This window comes from Dasypus novemcinctus, chromosome 12 (genome assembly GCF_030445035.2).
Source record: "Dasypus novemcinctus isolate mDasNov1 chromosome 12, mDasNov1.1.hap2, whole genome shotgun sequence".
Taxonomy (NCBI): Eukaryota; Metazoa; Chordata; class Mammalia; order Cingulata; family Dasypodidae; genus Dasypus; species Dasypus novemcinctus.
In genome coordinates, this window is record NC_080684.1 from 47,935,185 (window position 1) to 47,954,087 (window position 18,903).

Consider the following 18,903-nt stretch of genomic DNA (forward strand, 5'->3'; position numbering starts at 1 on the left):
AGAGCCAACTCAGCAGGTGACGCAACAAAAACGGAGATAAGCAAAAACACAGAAGAGTGTGCAGCGAACTGACACAGAGAGCAGACAGCAAACAAGCCGCAAGGGTGGGGAGGGGGATAAATAAAAATAAGTACAGACACAGAAAAATGCACAGCAAATGGACACAGAGAGCAGACAGCACACACACACAAAAGCTTCAAGTGAGGGTGGGATAAATAAAAAAAGGAGAGGCAGTATGGTGTGGTGGTGACAAGTCTGGACTTGATAGCCAGATTGCAAGTGTGCAAGTCCAGATCCTGGATCAGGCGCTTATTGGCTATGTGTGTTTGAGCACATAATCCCTAGGTGCTATATTTTTCTCATTTGCAAAATAGTGATGATTAATGATAATAGTGCTCACCTTTTTTTTTTGTTTAAAGATTTTATTTATTTCTCTCCCCTTCCCCCCCGCCCCAGTTGTCTGTTCTCTGTGTCTATTTGCTGTGTGTTCTTCTTTGTCTGCTTCGCTTCTGTTGTTGTCAGCGGCACGGGAATCTGTGTTTCTTTTTGTTGCGTCATCTTGTGTCAGCTCTCCGTGTGTGCGGCACCATTCCTGGGCAGGTTGCACTTTCTTTCATGCTGGGTGGCTCTCCTTATGGGGCGCACCCCTTGCGCGTGGGGCTCCCCCACGCGGGGGACACCCCTGCGTGGCAGGGCACTCCTTGTGCGCATCAGCACTGTGCATGGGCCAGCTCCACACGGGTCAGGGAGGCCCGGGGTTTGAACCACGGACCTCCCATGTGGTAGACGGACGCCCCAACCACTGGGCCAAGTCCGTTTCCTGAGAGTGCTCACCTTATAGAGTTTTTGTTGTGGGGATTACATGAATAAATATATATGTAGTTGTTAGACCTATGTAAGCAGTATGCACTACCTAAGTGTTTATTTTTATTTTCCAACAAAATTGGACTCACTTTCCCACTCTGCTCTTTGGTTGGAGTCTCCAATCTTCCATTTACCACTGTCCTCATTGGTCCAATCTCACTCAGTGACTCCCTTTGAATGAGAATACACTACCACACACTGAAAGTGCTTTGAATTGGATTAGCTTTCTCCAAAGAATCATTCATTTACTTAACAAATGTTTCTTTTTGTTCCTACTATGAGCCAAACACCTTTGCTCTGGACACTGGCCATGAAACCACAGAATTTGATAAAATGGGGATCTCATGAGGTTGTTAGGTATCAAGTAGTTTCTCTCTTCTGCAATGCAATCCCAACTTGCAAGGCCAAACATTCCATATGGGGGATATACCAAATGGGTCAAGAGAAGGGAAACAAAAGGTAATTAAGTTCTGAACAATAAAAAAGAAACAATCATAACTTCTTGAAACTCTCAACTGTCAAATATACAGGACTGAGAGCCTGAGAGAAGAAAAAAATGGTGTAAATTTCATTGTTACATATTTCAAGTATAAAATATTGCCCTTTCCCCACTCATATTTTATGAAATAAGTTTAATTCAAAGTGTCTACTTTCATCTTCAATGTTAATATTTATGCTATTACAAGAGCCACCTGTTTTGAGGCATCTACATTTTCTGAACTCATCATCATCATCATGTCTATCTATAGCTTTTTGGTAGGCCATGAATGATGATGTCACTGGAGATCCCAAATCACAGGTACTCATTTGTATAACACTGTAACAAGTGATGTTTTCTCATATTGACTATAGCACTATGTTCGTAATCTCTAAAAGGAAACTACTTTCAAAATTGCTTTTTTAAAATTTAATTTTTATTTGCTTCAAAATTATACATGCATACAATGCAGAGTCAAATGTTCTACAAGAGCAGTCCCCATTTTCTGCTTCCCCAGATTCAATTACTGTAAAATTTTGCTTTATTTTTGGTATTTGCCTGCATATTCCTAAATAACATGACTATTTTTCAGGTCTAGTCATACTTTATTTACTCTCTATTATAGAAGATAAAGATTTAGTTCTCTCCCACCTCTATATCCTCACCATACATGTATGCATTTTTTGTTCCCTCAAAACTGTTTCATCATAATTTTGGTAAGATCAAAGTGTTACTTTAGTATTTCTATGTAAACAGAATTCACAGACAAGTTTTGTAGCGTATCATGATTGTGATTACCTTATCTACAGAATGTATTTTCTATGTAATGATCTGTTGCCTTGTTTTTTGTTTGTTTTTTTCTTGCTTAATTTTCTTGTGTTCATTCAACTCAGATTCTATTAGAGCTTTCCCACCTCTCTGGATTGATGGCTTCCAAAGCTTGCTGCATAGATCTTGGGTGTTGCCTTCACTATCATCCTAGAAGCTCTCTTCCCTTTTCTTTTGCATCTTTGAAGCCCATGCATCCTGAATCTCAACTCTCCCTTCTGGGTTTACCTTCTCACTTTGGGCAGTACATTTTCTCCAGTAGCTTTCTGAGGAAGACCACATGGGAGGAAAGATTTTTGAGAACTTGCATAGCTGAAAATGCCTTTTGCTACCTTCACACTTGATTGATAGCTTTTCTGGGCAGATAATTCTAGGTTCTGAATCATTTTCCTTTAGAATTCTAAAGGCTTTTCTTCCATTGCTTTCTAGTTTCTAGTGTTGGGGTTGAGAAGCCTGATCTATTCTGATTATTGGAATATTGCTTGTATTTTTTTGATACATTGTATGAGAATTCTCCCCCCATTTAGTAGCCTATAGGATTGCCTCTTTGCCCCCAGTGTTCTGAGATCTCGTGATAACATTCCTCCCTGTGGGTCTATTTTTTCCACTGGTCATGGACTAATCAATTTGGAAACTGTCAATTCTAGGAAATTTTGTGAAATTATTTCCTTGATGCTCTACTCTCCTCTTTCTTTCTGTAACACTTATTATTTGGATTTGTATCATTTGAACTCATCCTATATAATTTTCTTATCTTTACCACTTATTTGATACTCTGCTCTAATTTCTGGAATTTTTCTCCAATTTTATTTTTCAAAATTTTTACTGAGTTTTTCCATTTCCTTAATTTAACAGTTCTTTGTTCCCTCTGGATGTTCTTTCTGTAATAGCCTTCAGTTTTTTTGTTGTTTTCATGGATGCAATATCCTAACTTTCTAATGGCATTAATGATAGTTTTGTTTGTTTTGTTCTACCTGCATGTGCTGTTTGCTCTGTTTTTCTTCTTTGTTTTGGTTATAGTATTGCATATTAGATTTTTTTCCTTAAGTCCCTCTCTTTTCTTGGAGGTCTGCTCATTTTTAAGAGCATGGTCCTAAAAAGCTGTCTAAAAGCTTCGTGCATGGATTAGGACTTGTGGACTGTGGTCTTCCATAGTATACTTCAGACCAGGTTGTTCCTTTGGGTCAGATGGCCCTGATTGCATTTTCCACTTTGAGGTTATGAAGCTTGGCTTCCTGGCTTCTGTGATCTTACTGGGAGAAGAAGGCTGGCAGTTTCAACATTTAGTACGCAAATCTTCACTTAATCTCAGTTTTTAGAGTAGTATGGCTATATATTCAGCTGTGTCCTTCCAGTCTACTGATTATTCATTTCATGCTTTCCAGATAATAAACTCTAGATTTCTCTGTGAGTGAGGTAGGGGTGCTTGGCTGTGAGGGGCTAATTCATTCTTTTTTTTTTTTTAGGAGACATTGTGAACCAAACCTGGGACCTCCCATGTGGGAACTCATTCTTAATCGTCCTGCCAGCTCCAGCACCATTCTTACTTAGAAAAGTACGCAATCCCAATAATTTCTCAGGCTTTTGGGAGTTTAGGATGTAAATTAGATTCTTTCTCAGCTTTCTCTACTGACTTAAAAAAATGTTAAAATATTATTTATTTAGTTAAAAGGCAAGACAGCCTTTTGGGTAAAGATGGTGGATTCTATACACTTACTCAGATTTTCGCCTTTCTGAAATCTACTGAAATGACAATAAATGTCATGTCCCCTGCCCCTGAGATGGCTCCCTCATCTGTTTGTTTGTTGTTTTCGCTCATTGTTTGGATTGTTTTTGCTCGTTGTCTGTTTTTAATTTAGGAGGCACCAGGAACTGAAGCCTGGGACCTCCTATGTGGGAGGTGGGCACTCAACTGTTTGACCCACATCCACTTCCCTAAAAGTATTTTTTTTAAAGGGCATAAGCTCACAGTGACAAAGAAAATGGGAGAGACAACATCAGTGAAATCTTAGACGCTGTAAAGTTCATGGATATTTGGGTATAACTATGTAGTCCAAAGAGAACTGTATCCTAAGCAAGTAAGCAAAGCTGAAAAACAAGCTAGGACACTGCTGAACTCCCGTAAGTATTGGGAATCAGCAATACCAGGTACCTCAGGCTTCCTCTATCAGGCTCAGCTCAACTGCTTTCTTCCTGAGTTCAACTGCATGTTATCAGGCATTTGGCTCAATTCTCCCTGGAGCCTCAGCTCTTTGAGACTCTTGGGGGCTTCTCTCCTTGCAGCTCAGCTGTGGGCAAAACTGGAGGGCCTTTCTCTCATTTGCAGGATCAAATGTGGCAATTCTCTCTACTGACTTTTTAGTTGAATTTACCTTTCTCTGTCTTCTTTGTAACTTCCAAATTTTGTTGCTGTTGTCTATTTTTCTTTCCTCCCCCCTCTCCTTTTGGAAATTTTTGTCTTGGAAAATCTTATACTGTCACTTAAAGTGGAATATTGGGTGGGAGCAGAGCTAAAGTTGCCAGCTTTTGATACCTGAGATTTTAAAATCACTATCAGAAACTTAGAGAACATGGATTCTTTTCCTCTCAGGTACTATTAGAGAAGGTAGAAAAATGACATTCTCTACCTTTTATTTAAATAACTTTTTTTTTTTTAAGATAGGTGAAATCTTCTGAATTTTCAAGCTAATTAAATATAAATCAACATTGTATTCAAAGAACATTCTGTAATATCCAGTTATGCTTGGATCTTGCTTTGCAAGTCAAGGTATTTGACTCAAAGAGCCTCATAAAATTTCCAAACTACATTGGAAAAATACACACATACATATACACGTATTCTTAATCATTTAGCTTTATTTTAATTGCAACCATATATACAACATGTGGCAAATAAAAAAAGGTATTTGACTTGAAACGGTGCTGTGAATAGAGTTTTTATTGCAAAGTTGGCAAAAAACATGACCCATTCTCTTCTAAATATGCTTAAGACTTAGGGAGAAATTGACAGATTTGTTGTGCTTGTCACAAAGGCTGCTTGATGATTTTATGAAAAATAAAGCTAGCCCTTTTTTTTCTCCTGGCAAAGAATTCAGTCACAATGGAAAAGGAAAGCCAACAAATTAACTGCACTCACAAAAGCCTGCCTCTTGCTTTTTTGATATAGGGTCTGGGAAGGTTCATCAGTCAGATGAAGCTGGAAATGAATGGTGCAGTGACAGTAAAGCCAGGGCCAAGTCAGGCAGAATGGGTTTGAATCCCTGCTTTGACTTCTTTAGCTCTATGTCTTTGGGCAGATTACCCAAAATAATTTTGGTACGTTTCTTTTTGCAAAACAGGAATAGATGTCACAGGGTTGTTTTAGGATTAAATGAGAAAATACATATAAATCACTTAGTGCCATGCCTCGTACAAAATAGATATAAATCTCTGTAATAAAACCTCAAAAGGAAACATTGATGTCAAGAGGACTGTACTGACAACTGCACATGACAGAGACAATCAGGATTCTCTGACTTGAAAGACAGATGGGCTGCGACGGCGGGTACACGATACTGGCTTCTGATTGGATGAGGTATACAGCCAATCAGAGTGTGCCCTTCCAGTCTCAAACTGCCGCCGTCTGCTAGGTCATTCTACTTTATTTTCTATAATAAACCATGCCTATTATAGTAATAACATCAATAAAAGTAATGTTGATGCTAATGTGCTATGACTACCTCATTGGGAACTTAAGAAAATGAGTCTAAAACTGCTCACGACATCCGAAATTAGAGGGGCTCATTTCTCAGTCAATTAGGTATGAATAGTGAGCCTTAAGGCCTGTGTGAAAGGCTCGGATGGTTTGTGTCTAGAGATGGAGGCTTCTCTCATAGTACTCAGGGTTTTCACAGGTGAGAAAGAAAGTGGGACCATAAAAAGGTAGTGAAAAAAATCAAGAGACTCTGCAGTGCCTCTGCTTTACCAACATAGCACCTAAGTGTGTTTGAGAAGAGGGTTCCTTGATTTCCTCCAATACCTTGGGGTAAAAGATACTTTGTGTAAGTCCGGCTGGCACTAAATTCTTCCATCTGGAGCTTTGCTTCAAATAATTCATAAGACTGTATATGTAAAGTAAATAACAAAGGTATATGAGAGCAGCGATCATTATAATAACTAACATTTGAATTCACAATGTGATCTTGGCATTTTACATATACTAACTCACTTAATCTTCTCAATGATGCTATGAGAAAAGTAATATGTACCAATTTCATAGATGAGCAAACAGGGTACAGAGCAGTCAAGGAAATTGCCCAAGGTCCACATGAGGACGGGAGTGGGGGGTGTGGGCTCTGAGTTTCTTCCCAAGTCCACACGTACTCACTTCACTCAGAGCCTTTGCACAAACATGCATATTTATCATCTCCCTTAAAGACTCATTGCCTGCAGGACACTATGCTTAGTAGAGCATTGTTTACAGAGAAGACTTACTCATTCATTCAATAAATAACACTTCCTATGTGCCAGGACCTGTGCTAGATCCTGGAAGTTTACCTCATAATCACAAAAATGAATTCTGATCACACTTTTCACCAAATATTACTCTCTCATAGGCAAAATATGAATAATTCCCATGAAGCGATGCACACTTAGTATGGTAAGGATTCACTGCATAAATGAAACTACAGCTCTAGAAGGGCTGACAAGCATTGTTTGACAAGCTTTTGTATCCATCCAGGAACAGAATAACACTTCAGCTTCCATAAATAGAGTTGCCTAATGGCTAATTCCAGCCTAATGGCTGACTAAATTCTTGTGGGCATTTTTGGGCCATTGCCACTATTGGAATTAAAATCAGTTTTTGAAGTAATAATTAGTACATACAAACTACCCTCAGAAAGCATAATTTTAACAAAATCTTTATGCTGGTAAGAAAAATATTTTGTAGTTCTGTGTGTACTTACCATGACTACAGCTCAAACAAATGGAACATATAAATATCTACTTAAAAATGAATATATTAGAGGAGTATTTTTGAAAGGGCTCTCTCCTGAATAACTAAATTAGATTTTTATTTATATTTTTAGGATACATCTATTGTATGAAACAACAACAAAAAAGACCATCTACCTAATTAAAATTTGAGAGTAAAATAACTATGTATAAAGGTGGTAAAAGCTTCTGAGGAGAAGGGGTCTACAACTTTTCCACTAACAGTAAGCACCTCCAAGGACTGGGGTTGCATTCTCTAACCTACCATAGGGTCTAGGGCGTGGTGGACATTTGGGATGGAATTGTTGAATGAGGGCAGAGGATGAAAGAATGGAATGGATAAAATGGCCTCTCTGAACAACTGTCAGGTTATGTACTGTACAACTCCCAGATGAACCACTTTCCCAGCCAGTTCTGATGGAATAAATGAATGGAATGGAATAAATGAGTGAGATCAGTTTGAAAGTTATATCATGGCTGCAGAAGCCACCTTGGGCCTCGCATATTTTTTTGAATAGTAAGTGCTGATGGACTCTTCTGTAATCTCGGTATTCACCGCTATTGACAGAATAATGACATATCATCTTTGTTTCATGATGAACAAACTGAAAGACTAAGTGATCCAATTATGTATTGCCGAGGAAAGGGCTGAAGTCTCTAAAATCCCATTTCATTTTTCTACTCAACACATAAATCCTACTTTCCTCCCAGTAGGTGACATTGGGATTTCTCTCATACACATGGTTTTCTTGTTCTTAATACTTAGAATTATAGTACCATTCCTATTTAGTGTTACACTAGAAATGTGTGGTTTATTGGTTATAAATAAAATTTCATTTCAGTGTTAAATTTATATTGAATTGGACAGCTCTATTTCATACTGCCCAACTGATAATTCTTTTATTTATTTTTGCCTTAGCCACCAACATAAATGCTGTTTGCAAAGCCCTCGTGCAGGGGTTCTTAACAAGGGTCCATGCACTTGAATTGAAATAAAAAAAAAATTCTTGTGGGGACGTGTTGGTGCAGGTGTGCTGTATTTACTAAATAATACACAGTGTAGTGTGGATTTAATAAAGGGTCTGTGGTTTTCACCTGACTGGCAAAGTGGTCCATGGAACAAAAAAGGTTAAAAACCCCTGCTTTAGTGAGGTGTTTTATGTAGGCTCATCTCTCTTTTTTGAAGGACCATTTCTTAGTCACAGACATTGCTTCTATGTCTCCTTTGATCACTATGCATTAATCAAATGCTTCATATTTTTTAGCTGCACTTATGGATGAACTTAGTCTGTGGATATTAAAAGCACAAACAACTCAATTTTTATTCTATAAGATTCCATTGGGGCTGTCATTTTCAAAGTGGTTTTACCAAAACAGATATGCTTAGAGCCTTAGGAAATAAGGGAATTTTATGTGCGTGGCCTCCACTTTTGGTTGGTTACCCAGAACTTTACACCACAGAGGAATTCAGAAGTTAACTAAAGTAAGAGACAATGTTTTCATCTAGGACAACAGATTACAGATGCATAGTGAATGGATATGAAGACAGTCTTAAAAGAAATGTGATTTTTGCTAGTTAAACAGATTATTGTGAAATGCAAATTCAAAATATACTAAAATGTAGAGAAAATACATGCATTTATATGCTCATCTACTCATTCATGGGTGGTGTAAGACACAGATATTTACTGAGCATTTACTTATTTCTTGCCAAGTACTATAATAGGTATAGAAATAGTTTCTCTTATTTAATTCTTAAAATAGCCATATATCTTTTAGATATCTTATTTTCATTTTATAGATGAAGAAACATAATTGAAGAAAGTTTAAGTAAGCTAGTAATTGTTAGAGATGTAACTAGCTCACATTTTTGTATTATTACACAGAAACTTGGCAACGATCCTTAAATAATTTGCCACACCTCTACACCATTAAACAATATAATTTTCTAATGTCTTGAAAATTCTACAATTTAAAAGAAATCACTATTACTTACAACTTATGGTTATTCCAAGTTCCACATTGTGCTTCTTCGGTAGCTTTACATGAAATGTACCACTACTTGGGATGACAGACTCTGTAATTTAAACACAAAAAAATGGGTTTAAAAACATGAGGAAGAATGGAACACCAATCATTGAAATCCATCAGTATTATCTGGGTCATTAGCATTCATAGTTAAAGTGTAGGAACTGAAGTAAAGTGAATTTCTGTGAAATCCTGGTAAGCCAAATGCCTGGTGATGAATATATGTCCATATATAGACAACTATGTATATAATTCACTGCAATAGTCAAGTTCAGTATTTCTTAAGTGCGATTTAGGCACAATCTGCATAAAAAAAAAAAAAAAAAAAGCAGATTCCTGAACTCTCCCAGACCTATGGAATCAAAATCTCTGAAGATGGAACCAGGAAATCTGCATTTTGAACATGTTCTACTGGTGATTCTTCAGTATAGTAAAGTATAAGAACCATAGGTCTGATTATATTCTTTCTTCTATCAATTTCCCAGAATGCCCCCTCCCTCCCCTTTTCTTTCTGTATGTTGTTTGAAGGTAGGTGGGGAATAGATTTCAGGAGAGATGTCAGCTTGGTATACGGTTGGTGTTGGTTTCAGGGTCTGTATGTAAACAGGGGAGGAGATGTGTCTTAATTTATAATATAAATAGTGAAAAGCATACTTAGAGATAGAAGCTGGGGTAACAGTCAAAGTATTAACCAGAATGGCACCACACAGACCAGATGGTGACTACAGAGAGACGGAAGATGGGGGGCGCAAAAGGTCCCAGCTGGGCCAAGAAGGATTTTACCTTCTGGATCTCGGGGAGCTCTAGGTCCCAGTGCCCCTGGCCCAGGGGGGCAGGGACACTGGAGCAGGGTGGAGGTGGGCTCAGCTATAGGCCAACCAGCAGGGAAGTATGTTAATACTGTAGCATCAGGGAGGGATCCAGGGTGCACTGCCTGAATTTCAATCCTGGAGAGAACTAAGTGAATTGTACCAGAGCCTGAGTAGAATTTGAGAAAGGAAGGGATTGCTACATATTCTCAAATATACTCTTTTTAAAATTCCTTTAACAGTTTGGGAGATCTTCAATTAGAGTAGGATAAAATGGAAAGAGCCTCTGACAAGATGATACCTATTCATACAAAGTTGCTAACAACTATAAAGGGGTGGGAAGGGGAGTCAAAAAGTAAACAAAACATTAGCAGAAGGGGGTGATTGTGGGATGTCCAAGCTAAACAACATTTACTGCTTGGTTTTGCTCAGGGCTGGCTCTCCATCTTGCAAACTACAGTGGCTGTGGAGTGTGGAGAGCTATTAGGTCCTCAGGCCCCTAGTCCAATTTGATATCCACAATTTTAACAAATCTCCAGTCCCTGAAAAGCTAAGGTTAAAGTCATGGAAATGAAGAGAATAGGAGTACTCCCTCCCTTGCAACGCCTCGACTTACTCTTCTGGCCGTTTGTCCTTTCCCATGAGAAATTTAGGCAGTAAAACATTTACAAGTTCAGCATCTGATGTTCCTTCAGAAGGTTTGGTGGAGTGTTAAACTGGAGAACGCAATACAAATTTGATTTCCCTCGGCCCTCTAGGCTTCTAGAAAGGCTCCTATAACAGAGGATCCCTCAACTGCCCCTCTTAGTCTCCGCCACTGGGTAAAGGCAAGTCTTTCCTCTCTGGCTTCCCAGAGGAATGTAGAGATGTGCTACTTTCTCCCACTGCCTGTCATTCTTCTTAACTCTCCTTTCCCATCAGATGTGTCTGAACGGGCGCCACGGATTGAGTTAATTGCCTTAATTTCACAGTTGGCCTTAACTACCATGCCGATTTGCCAGAAAGTGAACCCAGATATATTTGTTTATTCATTAAGAATCTGTACACTTCTCATTTCCCAACAGGACTCGAGGTGGGTAAAATTATTTATTTCCATGATTGATTTTAGAAAGAATGGCTAACTTATGGGAAGTAGATGTGGCTCAAGCAGTTAAGCACCTACTTCCCACATGGGAGGTCCCAGGTTTGATCCCCAGTGCCTCCTAAAAATAAAAAAACAACAAGCAAACAAAAAACCCAACTCAGGGGAAACGATGAGGCTCAGTGGTTGAGCACCAGCTTCCTACATATGAGGTCCTGCGTGAAAGCCCAGGCCCTGGTACCTCAAAAAAACAAACAAAAAAATTGGCTAACTTTGATGCATCGTGGCAGAAAAAGAGAAGGGAGGTAAGAACCTCTCTCCCCCAAAACAAAAACAAAAACAAAAACAAAACAAAAACAAAATCAGGTGTACTTCATTACTTTAGGTGTTATAACAATTATAAATATTTACTTTCAAAATATTTCTTAAATCCATACCTTCTCTCCTCCTCTTTCCTGATTCTTCCCCATTCCCCAGCCCAGCAGTGGAGACTGACTGCCACCTTCCACCACCCCCATGTGACAGTTAAGGAATATGGACTCGGCATGTCGACTCAGGGCGGAGAGGGCATTTGGAAATGGCCACGTTTTGCCCATATGCACTAATAGCTACTCTGCACAGGAGAGGAAGAAGGAAACAAGGGTCCATGGGGAGGCCTTGAAGCCCTGGAGAGAGAGCTGTGCTGGTCCTGTACAGCTGTCTTTACAGCCCCGTACCTCAGGGGTTACGCAGTGCCTTGTGTCTCCAATAAACGCCTCTTTTTGCCTAACAGAGTACATTTCTTTTGCTAGCAATTGAAAGATTCCTGGCATCACATTGATTAGTAGAGGAAATGGGATGAGAGTTAAAGAGCAAGTCCTATAAAGGTGCAATGGACACAACCAATCCAGTGTCCACATAGAAGAGGTGGCATTGGATTGGGAAAAGTGGACATAATGGACAAAGGGTATGGGGAAAGGCAGGAAGAGATGAGAGGTGGAGGCGTCTTAGGGACATGGAGCTGCCCTGGATGGTGCTTCAGAGGTAATCACCGGACATTGTAAATCCTCACAGGGCCTACATGATGGAATAGAGGAGAGTATGGGCCATGATGTGAACCAATGTATATGAGGTGCAGAGGTGCCCAAAGATGTACTTACCAAATCCAATGGATGTGTCATGATGATGGGAACGAGTGTTGTTGGGGGGGGGGGGAGGGGGGGGGGTGGGGTTGAATGGGACCTCACATATATATTTTTAATGTAATATTATTACAAATTCAATAAAAAATAAAAAAATTAAAAAAAAAAAAAAAAAAAAGAGCAAGTCCTTACACAAGGGTATACGAGTGTAATAGGAATAAATGATTTGATTACTTGGAAAAAGCACGCAAGCGGTCCATAAGTACATGGAAGAAGCTTTAGAAGAATAAGAGCTTTGCTATCTATGGAACTCATTTCGGGTGTTTTTGACAGCCCTAGGGTATTCTGTTTTAAGAAAAAGTTTTCTGTGAATGGGGAAGGTGCATATTGTATGTATGTAGGAAGGTAGGTAGGCAGGCAGGTAGGTGTGTACGTACATAAAACCTTGTCCACGCTTATACGTGAGGTCTTTGAATCACTAGGGCTGGGAAGCACTGACCTAGAATAGTTACTATAGCAGCATCTTGCTTTCATAAATTTTTAATGCAGGGAAACTTGACCAAAATTAACACGTTAGTAACACTTGAAGAGATTATCACTTCCTGGGAAAGAGTAATGGATGACTTCTGACTACATAAGATTTGAAATATTTGTAACGATGAACAAATATCAACAAATGAATCTCCTTGATCAAGCTGTGGCTTCGTTTTAATCTTTAAATGCCAACATGATTGATTTTACATTTGGCAGGTCTTTCATAAAATTATTTGGTTTCATTGCAAAGGCACATTTAACTTGGAGTTTCTTAACGAAATGCGAGTAAAGAGGAGAATAGTTGGGAAAACAGTAGACATAGAGGAAATAAATGGAATCTGAGAACAAAGGATGTTTATTTTGTTAGAATCCATGTGCTTATTTTGTGCTTCCCTGCTTTTTCTTCATCTTTGTTAATACTATAATTAAAAACACATTTGGGTAAGTGAAAGCTTCCTCCTTCCTTCCAATTGGTCTGCTTTTCTGCCTGAATTATTCATTGTTGGCAGAATAAGAGACAACCAAATCATAATCCATCACCCTGGACACACACTCGAGAGATCTAAAAAATTAAGGACTTTTCAGGGGGTGACTGTAAATATTTAATGTTTGCTCACTCAGAAAAGCCCATTGCAGTTTCTAGTGCTAATGGCTAATACCCATTTGATAGGATTTGCACTGGGACTTCTTTCTAGAACAAAGCTGTGTTTTTTTTTTCCCAACAAAATAACTTCAGAATCAAAGCAGAAACTTCAAATATTCATGATATCAATTGTAGACTGGCATGTAAAAGACAGTGTTGAACAAGGGAGAATGTAAATTATACAAATGCTATAAAATTTAAGTTTTATTAATGTTTTGTAAAAATATTTGATACAAGCCTTTTTAATTTTGTTTTTCACCAAGCAAAGACAGTTTTAAAAATAAACTTTGATAGGAAAGCGGATGTGGCTCAAGTGATAGAGCTTCCGCCTACCATATGGGAGGACCTGGGTTCGATCTCTGAGCCTCCTGGTGAAAAAGAAGAAGAGAAATGCCCACGCAGCAAATCAGTGCCCATGCAAGTGCCTGCATGGTAACCCAGTGCCCACATGAGTGCCTGAACAGCGAGCCAGTGCCCATGCAAGTGAGCACTGAGCGCCTGTGTGGTGAGCCAGTGCCTGGGCAAATGGCCATGTGGTGAGTATGAGTGCCTGCACAAGTGAGTCATGCAGCAAGATGATGATACAACAAAAGAGAGACAAGGGGAGAGTCAAGGTGAAGCACAGCAAAAACCAAGAACTGAGGTTGTGCAACTGACAGTGACCCTCTCTCCACATCAGGAGTCTTCGGGATTGAATCCCGGTGAATCCTAGAGGAGAGAAAATGAGAAGAGAAGACAACACAGACAACAAAAAGAAAAAACAGCAGGGCAGGAGGAGGGGAAGGGGAAAAATAAATAAATAAAATTTAAAAATAAATAAACTTTGATATATTAGAGAGAGAGGATTATGAGTACCTTAAACTTTCAAAAAAAATTATATTAATGTTACCATGACTTTGTTTGTATAGTAACACCTATTTAAAGAGATTTCAAACTTGAAGCTGAACTTTGTAATTTAAAGTATTTACCAAATAAAGATAGTTTATTTCTGAGACCCTATGGTTTGGGAGTTAATATCTAGATATATTTCCAAGAAGGAGTCTTGGAAATGGATGGCTGGTATTCAGACAATTAGGAATAAGTTAACAAGGACAGAGCAGTCTTGAAACAGCTTAAATCCAAAGATTCCCTACCCATGTCTCTAGTTCTTGAGTGACTAAAAAAGATGTTTCTGATTCCAATAGATTCCAGTAGACTGGCAACGGAATGCTTTATTGGAATTCTGATGCTGTGTCTGGGATCAATTAGTCACGTCTGCTATGAGCAAGGGAGTTGGGAATTACAGAATGGGGATATATATATTTTTTTCTGGCTCCATTCTAGACAATTTCAATATATTTAAAATGCATTGGTGATTTCTAGAACAGTCCAGGATAATCCTGAAATGAAAATGAGGGTGGGGGAGGGGGTGTGTGAGTTTACACTCCCTTCAGCCTGGCCCTTACCAAGTACGCTGTGTTCTGAACAAGATGGTTTTAATAGACATAGTTCCTATTTTTCTAGAAGCTGAAACCTAAGATATGAAAGCAACAAATAATAAAATACACATATACATTAAGTATATAACGAAAACAATGAATACTGAGGATACACATAAAATAAAAATGCACTTATAGCACAAACAAATATTTAGATACTGCTTATGGAGAAGGCCAAACTGTGGTGGTCATTTGAATGATGAAAAATACATGGAACTGGGTTTCAGAAAAGGGTTTGGCAGGAAAAGTATGGTAAATGGATGAAAGGGTTAGAGCCCACAGTGAACTCCTCTTTTTAGAATTTCCACTGCATTTAGTTATATACTTGGGTGCTTTTGTTTTACACTCCTCTTTTTAGAATTTCCACTGCATTTAGTTATATACTTGGGTGCTTTGTTTTACTCTAATTCAGTGCTCAATAAGGGGCATATTTTGCTGCCAGGAGCATTTGGTAATGTTTGGAGATACTTTTGATCATCACGACAGGGTGGATGTGGGGGTGCTCCTGGCATTTAATGGGCAGAGTTCAGGATTGCTCTCCTCCACCCCTACCCCAATAGAACAAAGAAGGTCAGTAGTTGAGAACCATCCCCCATGGCCAATAGTCTCGTGCTAGTAAATCAAACACCTCTTTGGAGTGAAGAGGCAGTGTTCTGTGATATGGAGAAGACAGGAAACAGTCAGCAAATCTGGACTCTGCCATTCACTTTGCTCTCTGACCTTGAGTTTCCCAACCCAAGCCTGTTTCCCCTTTCCTAAACAATTAACGGTAATGGATTCTAAGATTCCTTAGAATCCAATGTCCACCCCTAATGCTCTGTGATTGTAGAAATTACCTTTTGGGGTTCTGCACAGGCTTCTTTGAATATCATTCCCTCGTGGCCACCTGATTTGTCCTTACAGGAACCTTCCACCTGATTCCTGCTTGGCCAGAGCTGACTAGAAGGGGAGGATGCCAAACCTAGCTGGGCCAATGAGATTATTTTCACTGGGAATTAGCGATTAGAACTGGTTGGTTCTGGCTGAGCACTTAAAAAAGGAAAGGATATAAAGTCAGGGAGAGGAAATTACATACAATAAAAAGAGAAAATCTGTCTACAGAGAGACAAATGGAGCAGATGTGTGGAAACATGCAGCATTGGGAGACCAGGAGCTCCTGGGAAACGAGAATGTCAGTTCTTGATGCAAACCAAACATCCTTATTCTAATCCCTTAGGAGATCTGTGGCACTTGATTCATTTCATTCACCAACAATTGACTGAGGGCCTTCTACACTCCAAGCACTATTGGGCACTTGGCATATATTTGTGACCAAAAGGCACAAAGTCCCTGCCATCATAGATTTTCTACAGGAGAACTGAGACAACAAGCATATAAATACATAACCTCTGGGCAGGAGAAGGACTATAAAGAAACATACACCTAGACAAGAGGGTAGAAAGTGATCGATGGCCAGGGAGGACTTCTCTGAGCAGGTGACATCTGAGCAAAGGCCTGACTGAATTGAGCAAGCAAATTCCAGACGGGGTCCATAAAGAACCTTCCATGCAGAGAAACAGGGTTTGCAAGGTTCTTAGAAGGGAATGTACATGGCATGTCAGGTGTATCCAGCTCACCCTCTTCTTCATACCCAGTCCTGCCATCATTCTGAAGGTTTTCACTGTGGGATGGTCCTTCCATCACACTGCATTCCCAATTCGAGACCTCTGCTGGCTGAATGATCTGTCCCTCCACTCACCTTTACTTCATCAACTCACTACAGTCATCACACTCTCAGCATAGACCTTCTCTGAGATCCTAAACTCTATCATGCCACTTTGATCCCAATCTCCTCGCATTTTGCTCTCTCATTTCCTTTCTCTGTATATATTCATTTCCTTCCTGTGACCTCTGGTTCCTCAAGTCCTCTCTTTCCTCCCAGTCTATCAGGCTATTCCTTCATTGATTTCCATCCCTTCCCAGCTTAGACTTTTTCAAACAACAGGCAGTATAGTGTAGGAATTAGATGTAGCCTTTGGAGTGAGACTGCCAGGGTTAAAATTGCAGCTTTATCATTAACTATGTGTGCCTCAATTTTCTCATCTATAACATGGATATAATATTAACCTATCCCATTGCTGTTATAAGGACTGAGATAATGCAATGCTTAGAAAATACATGGCACAGAGTAAGCATGTGATAAATAGTATCAAGTTATTTATTTTGATATTAACATAATTATTCCTCTGCTTTCCCAATAGCACTTTGAACCTCCTTGACTCCTCTCCTATTGGACCTTGCCTGGATATCCCAATTTTTGGTTTAATCTGCTCATCTGTTTTCTTTACTTTTATTCTTGGACAGTTAAGGACTCCTGAAAAAAACAAAACAAACAAAAAAACTTCACCGTGCAGGGTTACACTGTTACAAATTTAGAGCTTCTTTTTGTTTGGTTACTGTGGCAATGTGATGTATTGATGGATTCCAAAAAGAAATCTTGGATTATGTTTGTAAACTGGTCTGTACATGGATGTGATTAAATTATGATTAAGGCTTTGATTGGGCCACATCAGTAGGGTGTTGGTGGGTAGGGACTCAAAGATAAAAGACATGGCAAAGAACAGAGCTGGAGTTTGGAAGTTGGAGTTTTGATGTTGGAGTTTTGATGCTGGAGTCTTGAGCTGGAGCCCTGGGAAGTAAGCATACAGAGGAGCTTGGTGGTGAGGAAAAAGAAGCAAGCCCTGGGAAGAAAGGAACCCTGAGCCTGGAGAGAAGCAAGCCCTGGGAAGAGAGGAACCCTGAGCCCAGAGAGAAGCAAGACCTGGGAAGAGAGGAACCCTGAGCCCAGAGAGAAGCAAGCCCTGGGAAGAGAGGAACCCTGAGCCCAGAGAGAAGCAAGCCCTGGGAAGAGAGGAACCCAGGAAGCCTGAACCCTGGCAGATGTCGGAAGCTACCTTGCTCCAACACATGGCAAAAAACTTTGGTGAGGGAAGTAACTTATGCCTTATAGGCTGGTAACTGTAAGCTTCTACCCCAAATAAATACCCTTTATAAAAGCCAACAGAAGGAAGGAGACGTGGCTCACCTGATAGAGCATCTGCCTACCATATGGAGGGTCCAGGGTTTGAAACCCAAGGCCTCCTGACCCGTGTGGTAAGCTGGCCCACACACAGTGCTTCTGCGTGCAAGGAGTGCTGTGCCACGCAGGGGTGTCCCCCGCGTAGGGGAGCCCCACGCACAAGGAGTGCATCCCACAAGGAGAGCCGCCCAGGTGAAAAAAGCACAGCCCCCCCAGGAGTGGCACTACATACATGGAGAGCTGACACAGCAAGATGATGTAACAAAAAGAGACACAGTTTCCTGGTGCTGCCTGACAATACAAGCAGACACAGAAGAACACACAGCAAATGGACACAGACAGCAGACAATGGAGAGGAAGGGGAGAGAAATAAATAAATATAAATCTTTAAAAAAAAAAAGCCAACAGACTTGTGGCATTTTGCATCAGCGCCCCTTTGTCTGACTAACACAGCCGCTCAGCTTGAAAACCCCTTGGCCTGCTTCTGGTCGGTGTCCTTATTCATGTCCTCCACTAGCTTCACCACTCTTTCAACTCCCCGAAGCTCCTGACCCGAGTCTTCACCCTTGTTTGACAGTTCCTGCACAAACTTCCTAAACACAGTTAAAAACGTGTTTATATTCTCATCTCCTATGATTCAAATGTATAGGAAGAGGTCTTCCACCTTCTAATGCAGACTAATTATCTACCTCTCATTCCTGTGAGGATCTCAATTCATCAGTTATCTCTTTTATCCTTTGACTGTAGGCCTCAAACAGACTCAATTCTCTCTACGCTTAATAATACAATATAACAAAACAAAATAAAACCCCTCTTAACTCTGAATCCCCTTTATCTGTGTAACATCTCCTTTCATCTAAAGCTAAATTTCCCAATAGAAAAACAATAAGCTATACTTGTTGTCTGAACTTCTCCACCCTTCATTCACTTATCTGCTCATTGGAATCTGACTTTTGCTCCCCCTGCCAAAAAAAAGAAAATCAACTACTCAGGCAAGGTAAGGTAAC

The 18,903-nt window shown here is 39.8% G+C and overlaps 1 protein-coding gene across 31 annotated transcripts in view; it reads right to left on the bottom strand.

Annotated features, from left to right (window-relative positions):
* The window catches only part of GRIP1 (glutamate receptor interacting protein 1), a 746,896-nt gene that overhangs the window by 60,290 nt on the left and 667,703 nt on the right, over nt 1-18,903 (bottom strand). For all 31 annotated transcript variants that reach the window (XM_071218929.1, XM_071218930.1, XM_058308390.2 and 28 more), the window contains one exon: nt 9,141-9,221. In XM_071218929.1, the coding sequence (XP_071075030.1) occupies nt 9,141-9,221 (81 nt within the window). The remainder of the gene's footprint in view (nt 1-9,140; nt 9,222-18,903) is intronic.